The following is a 16,072-nucleotide window of genomic DNA, read 5'->3' on the forward strand; positions in this document are numbered from 1 at the left end:
GCATGTCAATGAATAACAAGTGCCATACTAATAACCATAGCCTCAATTCAAGTGTCAGTGGGTGAACATTTAGGGGATATGAATCATTGTTATTGGGAGATTTAGGATGACAATAGAATGTAGGCTTCCTGAGTAAGAATAATTAACTGGGAGAGAACTGATTTTAATGGACAAGAATAGAACTGGACCTGATAGACTGGAGCAGAACTTTGTTGGGAAAAACGGTTGCTAAATAATGGTCTACTTTCAAAATGGAAATGTTTTAGGTATCACAAAAGTATATTCCCTCGAAAGGCAAACAATTCAGAACGCTGTGGATGATAAAGGAAACAGAAGTTAGGGTAACAAACAGGAAGTGTGCTTTTAACAGGTGTCAGGTCAAAAATCCTATTGAGATGGTTCAGAGGGGAGGTTGGAAAATTTAAAAAAAAAAGCAATAGAAATTACAGAAAGAACATTTGCAGCCAGCTCAACAGGGAATCTCAAAATTTTCTATAGTGATTTGAGTAGTCAAATGGTATCCTATGAAGAGGCAGGCAGAGTTGAGGTCCATGCGGGTGCCCATGGCTGCTCCTTTGGTTTGGAGGAAGTGGAAGGATTGGAAAGAGAAGTTGTTCAGGGTGAGGACCAGTTCAGTCAGTCGAAGGAGGGTGTAAGTGGAAGGGTACTGGTTGGTACGGCGGGAAAGGAAGAAGCGGAGGGCTTTGAGTCCTGGGGGATGGAGGTGTACAGAGACTGGATGTCCATGGTGAAGATAAGGCGTTGGGGACCGGGGAAGCGAAAATCATGGAGGTGGAGGACGTGGCTGGTGTCCCGAACGTGGGTGGGGAGTTCTTGGACTAAGGGGTCAGGACCGTGTCGAGGTATGCAGAGATGAGTTCGGTGGGGCAGGAGCAGGCTGAGACAATGGGTCGGCCGGGGCAGTCAGGTTTGTGATTTTGGGCAGGAGGTAGAAACGGCGGTGCGGGGTTGTGGGACTATGGGGTTGGAGGCGATGGATGGGAGATCCCCTGAGGTGATGAGGTTATGGATGGTCTGGGAGATGATGGTTTGGTGGTGGGAGGTGAGGTCATGGTCAAGGGGGCAGTAGGAGGAGGTGTCCGCGAGCTGGCGTTTACCCTCAGCGGTATAAAGGTCGGTGCGCCAAACTACCACCGCGCCTCCCTTGTCTGCCGGTTTGATAGTGAGGTTGGGGTTGGAATAGAGGGAGTGGAGGGCTGCACGTTCTGAGGGTGAGAGGTTGGAGTGGGTGAGAGGGGTGGAGAGGTTGAGGCAGTTAATGTCGAGGTGGCAGTTGGCTATGAAGAGATCGAGAATGGGTAAGAGGCCAGCACGGGGTGTCCAGGTGGATGGGGTGTGTTGGAGGCGGGAGAAGGGGTCGTCAGAGGGTGGGCGAGAATCCTGGTTGAAGAAGTAGGTGCGGAGGCGAAGGCAGCAGAAGAATTGTTCAATATCTCGCCGCGTGTTGAACTCGTTAATCCGAGAGCATAGGGGAATGAAGGTGAGGCCTCTGCTGAGGACTGATCTTTCATCCTCAGAGAGGGGGGAGGTCTGGAGGGATGGTGAAAACACGGCAGGGTTGGGAGCTAGGACCTGGTGTGGGGCTGGAGCTGGGGGTGGGGGCGGGGTTAGGTGTGGGGGTGGGAATCGGTACGGGGACGGAGATCGGGGCGGGGGTGGGGTTCGGCGTGCAAACCCCATTGTAATGGGAAAAGCAACCTTTTCAGACAGTGAGAGGTTTGGGCTTAGATTCTTCTGCTTGGACATGAAGTTGAGGCCACGTTAAAGGCATTCAAGAGGGCATTAGATAATTGCTTCTATTCAAATGATTTTCAATATGATGAGGCAGAGGCGGGGAATGTCATGCAACAAAATGCTCATTGTGCTAACACAATGCAAACATGCTAACCTAAATTTATTGATCAAGCTATCCCACACAAAGAGAATCTCATTACCAATGTGTATGAACTTAGTGCCATTGTTGCAGAGGCCTTTGATTGCGTGCTCCTATGTGATGCTACCTCACTGACTGACTGTAGCAAAGCTGCTGTCTTTCACTGGAAGAGACTCCAGCTGGTCTTTGGCCCGAACGACTCTGGCCCTGTTTAGCCCAGGTTTGGATTGCACCACCTTGGCATGGCCCAGCAGCAGCCTGGGCTCACCACTGGGTAATGTCAAGGGCAGAGGCAGGGTTGCTGTGGCAGGAGAGCAAAAGCTGCCATGCTGAATGTACGCACAGAAGAGTTGTGCAGCATGGACTCCTTCCCAATCCACCATGACAGACTGAGCCTCAGCAATCCCACGGATTGATTTAGAGTACAAATTGTTGGAATATTGAAGTCCTTTTGGTATCAGCTGCCACATTGACAACAGCTCACGAACAAGCTGGTCCTAATCTGAATTACCAGTGTCGCCCTTTGACCTTACACTGCCAACCTCCGATCTTACGCTGCTTCATTTTCTGTGCGGTACTGAAAACTGAGACACAGACTGTGGCTTATTTTGACAGATTTTTCCATGTCCCTTATTTCTGTGATAGCTTGTAGCAGTCTCCCAAATCGAGGGTTTACTAATTTAAACTGTTTTCTCTGCCACTTTGTTTTCATCTCTGCACACCAGAATGTTTGTTTCTTACAGGTCTGTACCAGCAGGAAGTTGAATTCTTGTCACAGGCCTTTCACATCCCTCAGTAAGACTTTATCCCCCGATCACTGAGACTCCCACAGACTGCCGCCATCTGTCTGTAATTTCCCTGCAGCCACTGCAAACCTCCCACGTCTGGTTCTGTGTCTGGTTGGCATGTAGTGAGGCCTTGTGGGTAATCAGCACTCAGGCTTTATTGAAAAAGAACATGTGTTGAAGATAGTAAGAGAGGTCATGTGACCTAATGGCCTTATCGTCCCAGGCTCCTATTCCATGTGATCTCCCATCACTTTGGTTCACCAAATGGAGTTGCTGCCCCTGTGGCCACTGTTTACATTACACACAATGCCAATGTCAGAGCTGATAGCTGCATTTGTTAAGTCAGTGGCAATGTTATTTTCATCATTATTATTGTTGCTTTTCAACTGCTGCCTGTGCAAGTAGTAATTAATGGGTTTCTGAAAGGCAGGCAGTGCAATGATTGGAGTGTGCTGAGGGGGATGGAAGAAGCTTGCAAATACAAAGGATTTAGAGTAATGGGATATGAGGAGGAGGGGGAGGATTAATAATTGCCTTCTGTATGCTTCCACGGATTCAGCCCTGAGAAATAGCCTCTCATCCGGATAAGGCCATGAGGTTTTCCAACTCCCAGCTTTGTTGGTGTATCTCTCTTCCAGTAGGAGAGATGCAAGTGTATCAGTGAGTGTCACTGTCATGTTGAATAGCTACCAGTGTGTGCCAACTGAGATGTGCATGTAAGGCAATTGAGGATGGACAGAGGTGATTGGTGAATGGGTGATTGAAATGTTGTGCATTGAGCAGTAAGTAAGCCTTGTGATACAGTTGGTGGAATAAGGAATTTAATGTGGAATGTACTGACCTTGACAGTTTATTGAACGTTGGATCCAGATTCTCAAGGTTTGTTTCTTGGCGTTGTCCACCATTCTTCAAAAGGCTTTATATTGTTTGCCCCCTTTACCACACCACACCACACCTTCTCCATATCCTCCCTCTGGGAGTTCCAGGTGGTGGGGCATCAGCCAGAGGAAGGAGGGAGAGGTGGCAGCAGCTAGGTTGGGGGAAGGAGGTGAGGAGATTGATGTAAGGAACAGAGAACGAGGTTGCAACTGGCCATTCCTGAGGAGAAGGGGGCTGCAAGAGCTGTGAGGAGTGCTAAAGGACACTACAGGAGGGGAATTTGGGGAAGAGGGGAGAGAGGCTAGAAAGGTGAGCGAACACTTGATCAAAATGTAATCCTCAAGAAAATCTGAAGATAAGCACTGAAAAAATAAAAATAATTTTGACCCTTGTTTCTAATCACTCAAAGTTTTGCTTGTGCCAGTTAGTGTGACAGAACAAATTACTGCTTGTTGCCTGTGTGTGTGTGTCTGTGAACTGTGCACATTCTGAATGAAGTAGCACTTCCGTTAAAGGAATACCAAACGCTCATGTGGCAACCTTCCATAGCACAATCAGGGACCTGGTAATTGCAAAATACAACTAAAATGTATATCCAAAGGTATTGACTAATAAATAAAACAAATTCCATATCTTATATTCTTTAAATTGCTCCAATGAGACCACAGTTTAGTTTATTTAATCTGTCTTTCCACATCCAATGTTAGTTACCAAATCAACATTCCAGTATTTACATTACAGAAATTGTTGTAGAAACTCAGCAGGTCAAGCAGTATCTGTGGAAAGAAACCAGAGTTAATGTTTCGGGGCCAGTGACCCTTCAAAAGTTGAGTGAATTTGGGTAATTGTCCATTATCCATATGGGGTTGTAGGCATTTCATTCTGTTAAAGACAGGCATTTGGATATACAGCTTGAGGGGTACTGGCCCTCAGTGAACACAGGGAACAATGGGTGCCTCAAGACACACAATTAATTCTCTTGCAGTTCCTAGAACTGTATCTGTTGTCCACACGCCTACAGTGACGTGTTGTAGAATGTCTTTTGAGTTAATTGTGCTAAAAATCAAAAGTCTTTTGCTTTTAATAAAACACTTTTGACCCAGCAAGAAATCTTCTGAACTGTGGACCATTGCAATTACTTCCTTTAACAGTATATGCTTTGGCAGTCTCCCAATATTTCATCCAATATTCTCGCACCATATGCCCAAGAGGAAAGTTGGATGTACTGGCATGCAGTTTGCATTGATAATAACGATGCGACTATCAGTGTTGCAATTACCACTTAGGCTGAAAGCAATGACAGGAATTCTGACATCTCTCTTATTGACAAGATCATTCACTAATGCAGTGAAAACTCTGGAAGAGTTGCATCAATTAAATGAGATGTAACTAAGTTGATAACCAAGCTAAGTTGACGATCACTGTGAAACCCCCTTACTGGCCCTGAAAAATTAATTTTGTATTGTGTTTTTTGTATAATGATAAAATATTGCACATATGTCTGAAAATTAAGGTTGTTCTTCTTTTCAAATGTCTGTTTGATAGCTTCCATCTTAATACAGTGCAATTTATATTTAACTCTGTAAAGTGCCTTCAGCTCCTTGGCTTGCTGTGTGAATACTTCAGTTTGAATGGTGCTCTTGCAGTGCAACCAACTCATTCTCCTGATTCGTTGCCTGGTTTGAACGGTCATTGAGAAAGATGTGAATTCCTAATACAGAGATGGCTAGGTCTTTGTGAACTGTGAGGGCAGCTTGTTGATAGTTTGTTGGCCTCAGTCTGTGTGCTCTAAGATTAGGTGAAGTCTGTAAACTATTTCACTCCCTTCAGGTAAGAAAACGAAAACCAACTGTACCACAACCCATGACACAGTATGCAGTTGTTTGGAAAATTTCTTCAGCACAACCAATGGAAACGAATGCCGCAAGTGTGCAGAGTAAGTAAGAAAAATTACAAACTTTGATTTTGTTTACATGCCAAGTGTTGGATCAGGTTATCGCCAATCCATTTAGTTGCAATGAGCGCACCCTCGCCTCTTGACTCAGATGATTGCCGTATTGAATCCTGTTTCAGAGTTTGAGCATGTATTCAGGTGTTCTAGTGAAAGATTGCTGTATCTTAAGTAACAAAATATTCGGGTCTTTTGTGCAACTCCAATCTGAAATGCTCCACCACTAGTGACAATGCGCAGGCAGTCATTTCTGAAATTCCCTTTCTAAACATCTCCTCTTCAGTTTTTCTTTCACCCTTTTCGGATGCTTCTTACAACTTGACCTTTTTGACCAGTCTTCCTGTACAAATAGCTCATTATATCGTTTGATGTCAAATCTCGCTTGCTGATACAGTACTTGGAACAGTTTATTAGGTTAATACAACTTGCTCACTGGTGTATGTTGGATGTAAAACATTGCAAGTAGCTTTTTGTAAAGATGGGCTGTGGAGTTTACCTCTGAATTCTAACAATAGGATTAGGTTAAATCATCAATTATTGCTGGACAATTGCTAATGCTGTTTTGGTTAACTTGGTATACAGCTGTTCACAGTTATGGGTGCCTACTAAATATTCATGACTGTATTTCAAAAGTAATTAGTTAGTTGGCTCTTAAGTTCTGTGAGAAATCTTCAGGACCTGAAAAGCTGCCTTATGTAAGTGTCATGGAAGTAACTGCCAGTGAAAGGGTCTGTTTCCATGCTGTACATCTCTGTGACTATGACTCTATAAGAGGGCATTTGATTTTCAGTGTGTGATTCTGTATCAAATCGAAGAGGTGTAGATAGTATGACACACGCCAGGGTGTGAGCTGATTTGTGTGCCTCGCCTGGTGCATCGTTCTCATATTTTTATACATGAATCTGTAGAGAAGCATAGGATCAATTGAGTAAACTGCAAGTCTTAAAATATTGATTATGCTAATCATAATCGAGCAGGTTTTGTGATTAAATCACTTTGCTAACTCTTGTGTGTGTTAAAGGAAAGAACTTGCAGTTTTATTTTATTCTTTCATGGAACCTGGCAGAGTCAGTATTTGGTGGCCATTCCTTGAACTGAGTTGCTGGTTTAGCTACTTCAGAGGACCGTTAAGAGCCAATTGGAATTGCATGTAGGCCAGACTGGAAGGACAGCAGAGTTCCTTTCCAAAATGATAGTAGTGAGCCAGATGGGTTGTTAAAACAAACAATGATGATTGTCATGGTCACCATTGCAGATCTGTTAAATTTTTAAGTATCCACTACCTACTGTTTTGGAATTTGAATCCATGTCCCGTGGCGATAGCTTGGGCCTCTGGGTTTGGTGACATTACCATCTTGTGTTAAAGTCAAAAAGTGCAGTGCTGGAAAAACACAGCAGGTCAGGAATGCCTGATGAAGGGCTTATACCCGAAATGTCGATTCCTCCTGCACCGCGGATGCTGCCTGACCGGCTGTGCTTTTTCAGCAGCACACTTTTCGACTCTGATCTCCAGCATCTGCAGTCCTCATTTTCTCCATGCTGTGTTAAACTCCGGGCACTGTATATAGACATTCACTGATGCTTTTCCTGATCTCAGCACATTCAGAAGCACTTCACAGCCAATTTGAAGTCATTCATTGTTTACAAATTCATGATGAAGTACAATCACTATTGTATGTTTTAAATTTGAGAGCCAGTCTATGAACAGCAAGCTCCCACAAATAGCAATGTGATAATGGTTAGATAGTTTGTTTTAGTGATGTTCAATGTGGATAAATGTCAGCCAGACCAACAGGAATTACTTCCCTTTCTTCTTCACAATACTACAGCAAGCTTTCTTGCATCCAGCTGAGTGGATAGGTTGGACCAAATTTTTTTCCAACAGATGACAGTTCAGATGGTGCAGCTCTTGTTCAGCAGTGGGGTGGAATATCAACCTGGATTCTGTGGTCAAACCTCTGCAGTGGTCAGTTGAATACCCCACTTTCTGACACAGATGAATGTGCTACTGTTGAGTCTGGATGGACACAGTTTTTCTGTTCGTCTACATATTCAAACACCTCATTAAAGTGATGCTCAAAGCTGTCAGTGTCTCCATTAGATTACTCAGCTACATTTTGTAATCTTTAGCTTTAAACAGATTAGGAGCATGGGCAGGAACAAATGCATTCTTTGAAGAAATAAAAAGCAATTCTAAGTTTTGGCACTGTGACAAACTGAAATTCCACTATCTCCTCAGGGTACTTTTCAGATAGCACTGGCCAGAATGTGACAATGCTGTTGAGCATTGTCTTCTGAAATTGTCTTCCCAATGAGGAAGCTTGCGCTGGGGAGAGTAGTGTATATCACTGAGGTTTCAGCTCCATTATCAATAGGGTCTGGCAGGAATGCCTGAAACCAAATTCAGCTGGAGAATGGGCAATGGTTATATATTCATTCAATGATATTTGGGAGTTAGTTAGCCCAGTTGGCTGGATGGTTGCTTTGCAAAGCAGAATGATGCCAACAGCATCAATTCCCTACTGGCTGAGGTTACCATGCAGGTCCTGTCTTCTCAACCTCACCTCTCACCTGAGAGTCTCCGATTAAACTCTCTGCCAGTCATGTCTCTCACAGTCCTATCAGACTGTGGTGACTTTACTACTTTCATGAGAGTTGGGTGTGTTTATGGGGACAGATGTTTGAGCTGGGCTGAAACTCTGAACAGAAAAATAAATGCCTGGACTGTGTTTAACCAACCTTGAGACTCTGTGGTTGTTCATTCAGGTTCCTGGAATCCAAGGATTGTAACAATTGCAGTGTATTCTGCAGTGGGTTCAAGCTTCTGCATAACGCTGCCCATAACTTCACCAGCCTGCTGCCCATATAAGGAAATCACAGGTTCTGATAACTAACCAGTTACTGAAGGTTATCTTTAACCAATTTAAGCATATCAGCAAAGCAAAATAATGATGACGGTGGAGATCTGATTTTAGCAATTTTGGCAGCGTCTCGAAAGGAAATCTTCTGAAGTTTCAGAACAGACCAGCTGATTTGTTTCCATGAGTACGTGTTCCTGTTTTCTCAGATCAGCTGTTTCCTTACATCTTTCATTTCCCACCTAAGGTGCAACGCAGAAACTGATGAGATTGAACAACCCTGTACAGAAACACAGGACACAGTCTGCAGGAAAAAAGGTGCATCTCTTTTGTTCTTCTTTCTGTTGTGTATAGGAGTGACTTAACAAACTAAAAGGAGCAGTAGTAGTCACCAGTCAGCTTAGAGTCATGGAGATGTACAGCACGGAAACAGACCCTTCGGTCCAACTCGTCTATGCCGACCAGACATCCCAACACAATCTAGTCCCACCTGCCAGCACCCGGCCCATTTCCCTCCAAACTCTTTCTATTCATGTACTCATCCAGATGCCTTTTAAATGTTGTAATTGTACCAGGCCTTGCCACTTCTTCTGGCAGCCCATTCCACACATGCACCACTCTCTGTGTGAAAAAGTTGCCCGTTAGGTCTCTTTTATGTCTTTCCCCTCTCACCCTAAGCCTATGCCCTCTGGTACTGGGCTCGCCCACCCCAGGAAAAAGACTTTGTCTATTTACCCTATCCATGCCTGTCATGGTTTTATAAACAACTATCAGGTAACCCCTCAGCCTCCAACGCTCCAGGGAAAACAGCCCCAGCCTATTCAACCTCCTCCTATAGTTCAAATCCTCCAACCCTGGCAACATGCTTGTAAATCTTTTCTGTACCTTTTCAAGTTTCTCAACATCCAATAGGGAGGAGACCAGAATTGCACGCAATATTCCAACAGTGGCTTAACCAATGTCCTGTCCAGCCACAACATGACCTCCCAACTCCTGTACTCAATACTCTCACCAACAGAAGAAAGCATACCAAACGCCTTCTTCACTATCCTATATACCTGTGACTCTACTTTCAAGGAGTTATGAACCTGCACTCCAAGGTCTCTTTGTTCAGCACCATTCCCAAGGACCTTACCATTGAGCATATAAGTCCTGCTAAGATATGCTTTCCCAAAATGCAGCACCTCACATTTATCTAGATTAAACTCCATCTGCCACTCCTCAGCCCATTGGCTCATCTGGTCCAGATCCAGTTGTAATCTGAGGTAATCTCTTTTGCTATCCACAACATTTCCAAATTCGGTGTCATCTGCAAACTTACTAACTGTACCTCTTAAGCACACATCCAAATCATTTATATAAATGATGAAAAGATCCTTGTGGCACACCACTGGTCACTGGCCTCCTGTCTGAAAAACAACCCTCTACCGCCACCCTCTGTCTTCTACCTTTGAGCCAGTTCTGTATCCAAATGGCCAGTTCTCCCAGTATTCAATGAGATCTAACCTTGCTAACCAGTCTTCCGTGGGGAATCTTGTTGAACCCTTTACTGAAGTCCATGTAGGTCATGTCTATCACTCTGCCATCATCAATGCTTTTTGTTAGCATCATCAAGTTTGTGAGACATGATTTCTCACGCACAAAGCCATGGTGACTATCCCTAATCAGTCTTTGCTTTTCCAAATACATGTATATCCTGTCCCTCAGGATTCCCTCCAACAACTTGCCCACCACCGACATTAGGCTCACTGGTCTATAGTTCCTTGGCTTGTCCTTACCATCCTTCTTAAACATTGGCACCAGGTTAGCCAAGCTCCAGTCTTCCAGCAGCTCATCTGTGTCAATCGAGGATACAAATATCTCAGTAAGAGGCCCGGTGATCACTTCCCTAGCTTCCCACAGAGTTCTAGGGTACACCTGATCAGGTCCTAGGGATTTATCCACTTTAATGCGTTTCACGACATCCAGCACTTCCTCCTCTGTCATATGGACATTTTTTTCAAGATGTTACCATCAATGCCCCTACATTCTATGTCTTCCATATCCTTTTCCACCGTAAACACTATTGCAAAATACTCATTCGGTATCTCCCCCATCTCCTGGGGCTCCACACAAAGGCTGCCATTTTGATCTTTGAGGATCTCTCTATTCTCTCCCTAGTTACCCATTTGTGCTTAATGTATTTGTAAAAACCCTTTGGATTCTCCTTAACTTTATTTGCCAAAGCTATCTCATGTCCCCGTTTTGCCCTCATGATTTCCCTCTTAAGTATACTCCTACTTCCTTTATACTCTTCGAAGGATTCACTCGATCTATCCTGTCTATATCTGACATATGCTTCCTTATTTTTCTTTACCAAAACCTCAATTTCTCTAGTCATCCAGCTTTCTCTAACCCTAACAGGAATGTACTGTCTCTGCACTCTTGTTATCTCATTTCTGAAGGCTTCCCATTTTCCAGCTGTCCCTTTTACGCGCAAGCATCTCTCCCCAATCAACCTTTGAAGGTTCTTGCCTAGTATCGTCGAAGTTGGCCTTTCTCCAATTTAGAACTTCAACTTTTCGATCTGGTCTATCCTTTTCCATCACTATTTTAAAACTAATAAAATTATGGTCACTGGCCCCAAAGTGCTCCCCTACTGACACCTCAGTCACCTGCCCTGCCTTATTTCTCAAGAGTAGGTCAAATTTTGCACCTTCTTTAGTTGGTACATCCACATAGTGAATCAGAAAATTTTCTCGTACACACTTAACAAATTCCTCTCCATCTAAACCCTTAACACTATGGATATCCCAGTCTATGTTTGGAAAGTTAAAATCCCTTATCATAACCACTCTATTATTCTTACAGATAACTTAGATCTCCTTACAAATTTGTTTCTCAATTTCCCTCTGACTATTAGGAGGTCTGTAATACAATCCCAATAATGTGATCATCCCTTTCTTATTTCTCAGTTCCACCCAAATAACTTCGCTGGATGTATTTCTGGGAATATCCTTCCTGTAATGCTAACCCTTATCAAAAATTCCACTCCCCCTCCTCTCTTGCCTCCCTTTTGATCCTTCCTGTAGAATTTGTATCCTGGAACATAAAGCTGCCAGTCCTGTCCATCCCTGAGCCATGTTTCTGTAATTGCTATGATATCCCAGTCCCATGTTCCTAACCATGCTCTGAGTTCATCTGCCCTCCCTGTTAGGCCCCTTGCATTGAAATAAATGCAGTTTAATTTATCAGTCCTCCCTTGTTCTGTACTTTGTCCCTGCCTGCACTGACTGTTTGACTCATTTCTTTCCTCAACTGTACCAGTCTCAGATTGATCTCTTTCCTCACTATGTCCCTGGGTCCCACCCTCATGCCCCCACCCCCCCCAAACCCCAATCTTACTGGTTTTAATCCTCCTGAGCAGCTCGCACAAATCCCCCTGCCAGTATATTAGTCCCCTTCCAATTTAGGTCAACTCTACCCCAGGAGAGACTCCAATGATCCAAAAATGTGAATCTTTCTCCCATACAACAGCTCCTCAGCCATGCATTCATCTGCTCTATCTTTCTATTCTTTCCCTCACTAGCTCGTAGCCTCAGTAGTAATCCAGATATTACTACTCTCGAGGACCTCCTCTTTAAATTTCTGCCTAACTGTCTATAATCTCCCTTCAGAATCTCAACCTTTTCCCTTCCTATGTCATTGGCTCCAATGTGGACAATGACTTCTTGCTGGCCCCTCTCCCCTGTGAGAACATTCTGCACCCTCTCTGAAACATCCTTGATCCTGACACCATCCTGATTTTTTTGATGCTGGCCACAGAAACATCTGTCTGTGCCTCGGATGAGAAAGTCCCCTAACACAATCGATCTCTTTAAACCTGATGTACCTTTCGTTGCATTAGAGCCAGTCTCAATACCAGAAACGTGATGGTTTGTGCTACATTCCCCTAAGAATCCAGATCCCCCTACATTTTCCAAAACAGCATACTTGTTTGAAATGGGGATAGCCACAGAAGACTCCTGTACTACCTGTCTACCTCTCTTACCTTTCCTGGAGTTAATTCATCAATGTGACTGTATCTGCGACTTTTCCCCCTTCCTATAACTAGCATCCATCACATCCCCTTGCTCTTGTAAATCCCTCATTGCCTCTAACTGTCACTCCAACCTTTCCATTTGATCTGATAGGATTCGCAACCAATGGCATTTATTGCAGATATAATCCTCAGTAACCCGTAAACTTTCCCTAAACTCCCACATCTGACAACAAACGCTTATCACTCTACTAAAGGCCATTTTTGCTTTATTTTTGCAGACTCAGAAAATAGCCCTATCTTATTCCTCTACACGGGCGGCACGGTGGCACAGTGGTTAGCACTGCTGCCTCACAGCGCCAGAGACCCAGGTTCATTTCCCGCCTCAGGCGACTGACTATGTGGAGTTTGCACATTCTCCCCGTGTCTGCGTGGGTTTCCTCCGGTTGCTCCGGTTTCCTCCCACAGTCCAAAGATGTGCGGGTCAGGTGAATTGGCCATGCTAAATTGCCCATAGTGTTAGGTAAGGGGTAAATGTAGGTGTATGGGTAGGTTGCACTTAGGTGGGTCAGTGTGGACTTGTTGGGCCGAAGGGCCTGTTTCCACACTATAATTAATCTAAAAGATTGCTCCAGGCTAACTTAATTCTTATGGTTTATGTTTTTAAGTTTAATCAAGAGACATATCTCAATAAAACATATAATCAAGAAAGAACCAACTCTATTCACTACTGCAGACTTGCAGAAGGCCCCAAGGCCACACTTAAAATTATTCACTTATCTGTCAGTGTGCTGTGACCTCTCCCAAAGAGGTTCCTCTATGATCAGTTGTGAATTTCACTGTTTGTTAATTTTCCCAGAAGCACTCCGATGTCCAGCGATATAACGAATTCAACAGCAAAGGCAGTAACTGCGCAGGTTCACTGCCATCTCATTTGGCAGTGTGGGTTTTTTTTTCTCTTTTCTCTCTCTCTCTCTCTCTCTCTCTCTCCCTCTCTCTCTCTCTCTCTCTCTTTCTCTTTCTCTCTCTCTCTCTCTCTCTCTCTCTCTCTTTCTCTCCCTTGCACTGACTGCACTATCCCTTTCCCTTTTAAAAGTGCTGTTGTTTTGACTTTTTTTCTCAAATTCCAAAACAATGCAACAGCAACTAAAACAGTAATTGCTGCTCCTGGAATTCAAGGAAATCACCTCCAACACCAAAATATCTCAAAAAGGAGCAGCCTGTTACCGCCAGAAATTTTTCCCATCCTTCATCTTGGATTACCCAGAATCCTTGACTCACCTCGACTCACCCCCATAACCCTGCACTCACATGGCTAACCCACCTAGCCTGCACATCCATGGACACTAAGGGCAATTTAGCATGGCCAATCCTCCCAACCTTACAGCTTTGGACTGTGGGAGGAAACTGGGTCACTGGCAGGAACTCCACGCAGACACAGGGAGAATGTACAAAGTTTGCACAGATAGTCACCTGAGGGTGAAATCGAACCTGGGTTGCTGGCGCTGTGAGGCAGTAGTGCTAACCACTGAGCCACCGTGCTGACCAACAAACTAGAGTGGCTCCTCTACAAAATGTATTGTTTACAGGGAAACGGATTCTTCTCTCTCTTGTCCTCTTGGTATGAAGTGGCAGTGTTGATTGGCTGCCACTCTCAGGCCATTGTAATCAGTTACGTTTGTCTGTCTTACAGTTGGCACATCAGTGCACCCTGCTGCCGTAGTGATCCCAATTTTATTAGTACTTGGAGGAATTGCTGGAATTGTTGGATATTTGTGCAAGAAAAAGAAATACTGTCGAGGTAAGTCAAAAGAAACTTAGACTGTTTTACTCTTCGAAGCAATGTCAACTTAAATTTATAATTTCTAATATTGGCCAGTATAATGATTTCAAACAAAATGATTTTGATGCTTCTGGTAAGGAAACAACTGTTGCATTGAACTGTCTGTCAGCAATTAATAACCCATTGCAAAATGCTAGTTGTAAAAGTAGACTTTTCTTAAAACATTTCCCTTGTCATGTAATTTCAACAAAATCAGGCCTGTATTTTATTGTCTGCATTGAAGAAATGACGCTCCCCTTTCACCATCCTGAGAACTGTCCACAGAGTTCCTGTGGACTCTACAGCACAGATATTATCCAGCTTCATGTACATTCCAGGGTGATATTTCTACGGGAGCAGACATTTTAGATCATGTCTCAACGGATAGAGATAGCCAGGGTTTTCACACAATCAGGTTGAAGAACCTCATTAAGACATTCCGAGAACAAACCAATAGAAAAACGCCAAAGTATAAATTCTTAATGTATAGAAAACTCAATAAATATGGCAATTTCAGAACGGCTTAAGGCAAAGAGACAAAATTAGAGAGACTCTGGGAGTAAATCAAATTAAAACGTAAATGCACCAGCCCTAACCTTTTACCCATTTTTGACATTGAGTTATTCAGTAAGTACAATATCTCTCAGATTCGCTGGCAGTCTTTCAGAATCATACCATCCCTACAAATCTGGAAGCAGACCATTCAACCCATCAAGTTCACACTGACCTTCTGAAGAGGCAGTAGTGCTAACCACTGAGCCACCGTGCTGACCAACAAACTAGAGTGGCTCCTCTACAAAATGTATTGTCTATAGGGAAACAGATTCTTCTTTTTCTTGTCCTCTTGGTACAAAAGTGGCAGTGTTGATTGGCTGCCACTCACAGACCATCGTCATCATTTACATTTGTCTGTCTTACAGTTGGCACATCAGTGCACCCTGCTGCCATAGTAGTCCCCATAACCATCCATTTCCTATGGCTAATCCACCTTGCCTGGATATATCTGGACAATATGGGCAATTTCATGGCCAATCCACCTAATCTGCACATCTTTGTGACTGTGGGAGGAATCTCACACAGACATGGGGAGAATGTGAAAACAGGCAGTCATCGGTGGCTGGAATCAAACCTGGGTCCCTGGCGCTGTGAGGCAGCAGTGTTAACCACTTGAACTACCATCCCACCCCAAGATGCACAGTCACGCCAGTTTTTGAAGATTGCTACAACAAACTCTGAGAAGAAACATGTTATCTCTGGCAGCAGCTTCAGGGTATTTGCAATGAACAGTATGTGTACATATTTCAAAACCTGCTGTCTGATTTGCCCCAAATAATATTGTACATTGATGGCCTTGCCATCATTATTGCCCCACCAACATCATTAAGTCAGTTTATCGAGCTATTCCAGATGGTTCTGAGATAATGCGTGATCCGGCAGTGCAATTTGGCTATAGCGTCACTGAGGATTTAAGGAACGGTATTTTCAAGAACACTTACCTCTGTTCCCAATAGAACGTTTCCATGGTGATCGTTTTGTGTTCTTCATTGTGCACATGCAACAATGTCAGCCGCCAACAGAGTAGCTTTCTATGAGATAGAACATAGAACAGTACAGCACAGAACAGGCCCTTCAGCCCACGATGTTGTGCCAACCATTGATCCTCATGATCCGCAAATTTCTGTGACCATATGCATGTCCAGCAGTCTCTTAAAAGTCCCCAATGACCTTGCTTCCACAACTGCTGCTGGCAACACATTCCATGCTCTCATAACTCTCTGTGTAAAGAACCCACCTCTGACATCCCCTCTATACTTTCCTCCAACCAGCTTAAAACTATGACCCCTTGTGTTAGCCATTTCTGC

General features: G+C 43.8%; 1 protein-coding gene across 1 annotated transcript in view; it reads left to right on the plus strand.

Annotated features, from left to right (window-relative positions):
- LOC132826121 (uncharacterized) overlaps positions 1–16,072 on the plus strand; it is a 51,062-nt gene that overhangs the window by 16,518 nt on the left and 18,472 nt on the right. The window contains exons 4-6 of the mRNA XM_060841770.1: positions 5,392–5,497; positions 8,618–8,688; positions 14,082–14,189. Coding sequence (XP_060697753.1) covers positions 5,392–5,497; positions 8,618–8,688; positions 14,082–14,189 — 285 coding nt within the window. The remainder of the gene's footprint in view (positions 1–5,391; positions 5,498–8,617; positions 8,689–14,081; positions 14,190–16,072) is intronic.

Source organism: Hemiscyllium ocellatum, chromosome 22 (genome assembly GCF_020745735.1).
Source record: "Hemiscyllium ocellatum isolate sHemOce1 chromosome 22, sHemOce1.pat.X.cur, whole genome shotgun sequence".
In the NCBI taxonomy this organism is placed as follows: Eukaryota; Metazoa; Chordata; class Chondrichthyes; order Orectolobiformes; family Hemiscylliidae; genus Hemiscyllium; species Hemiscyllium ocellatum.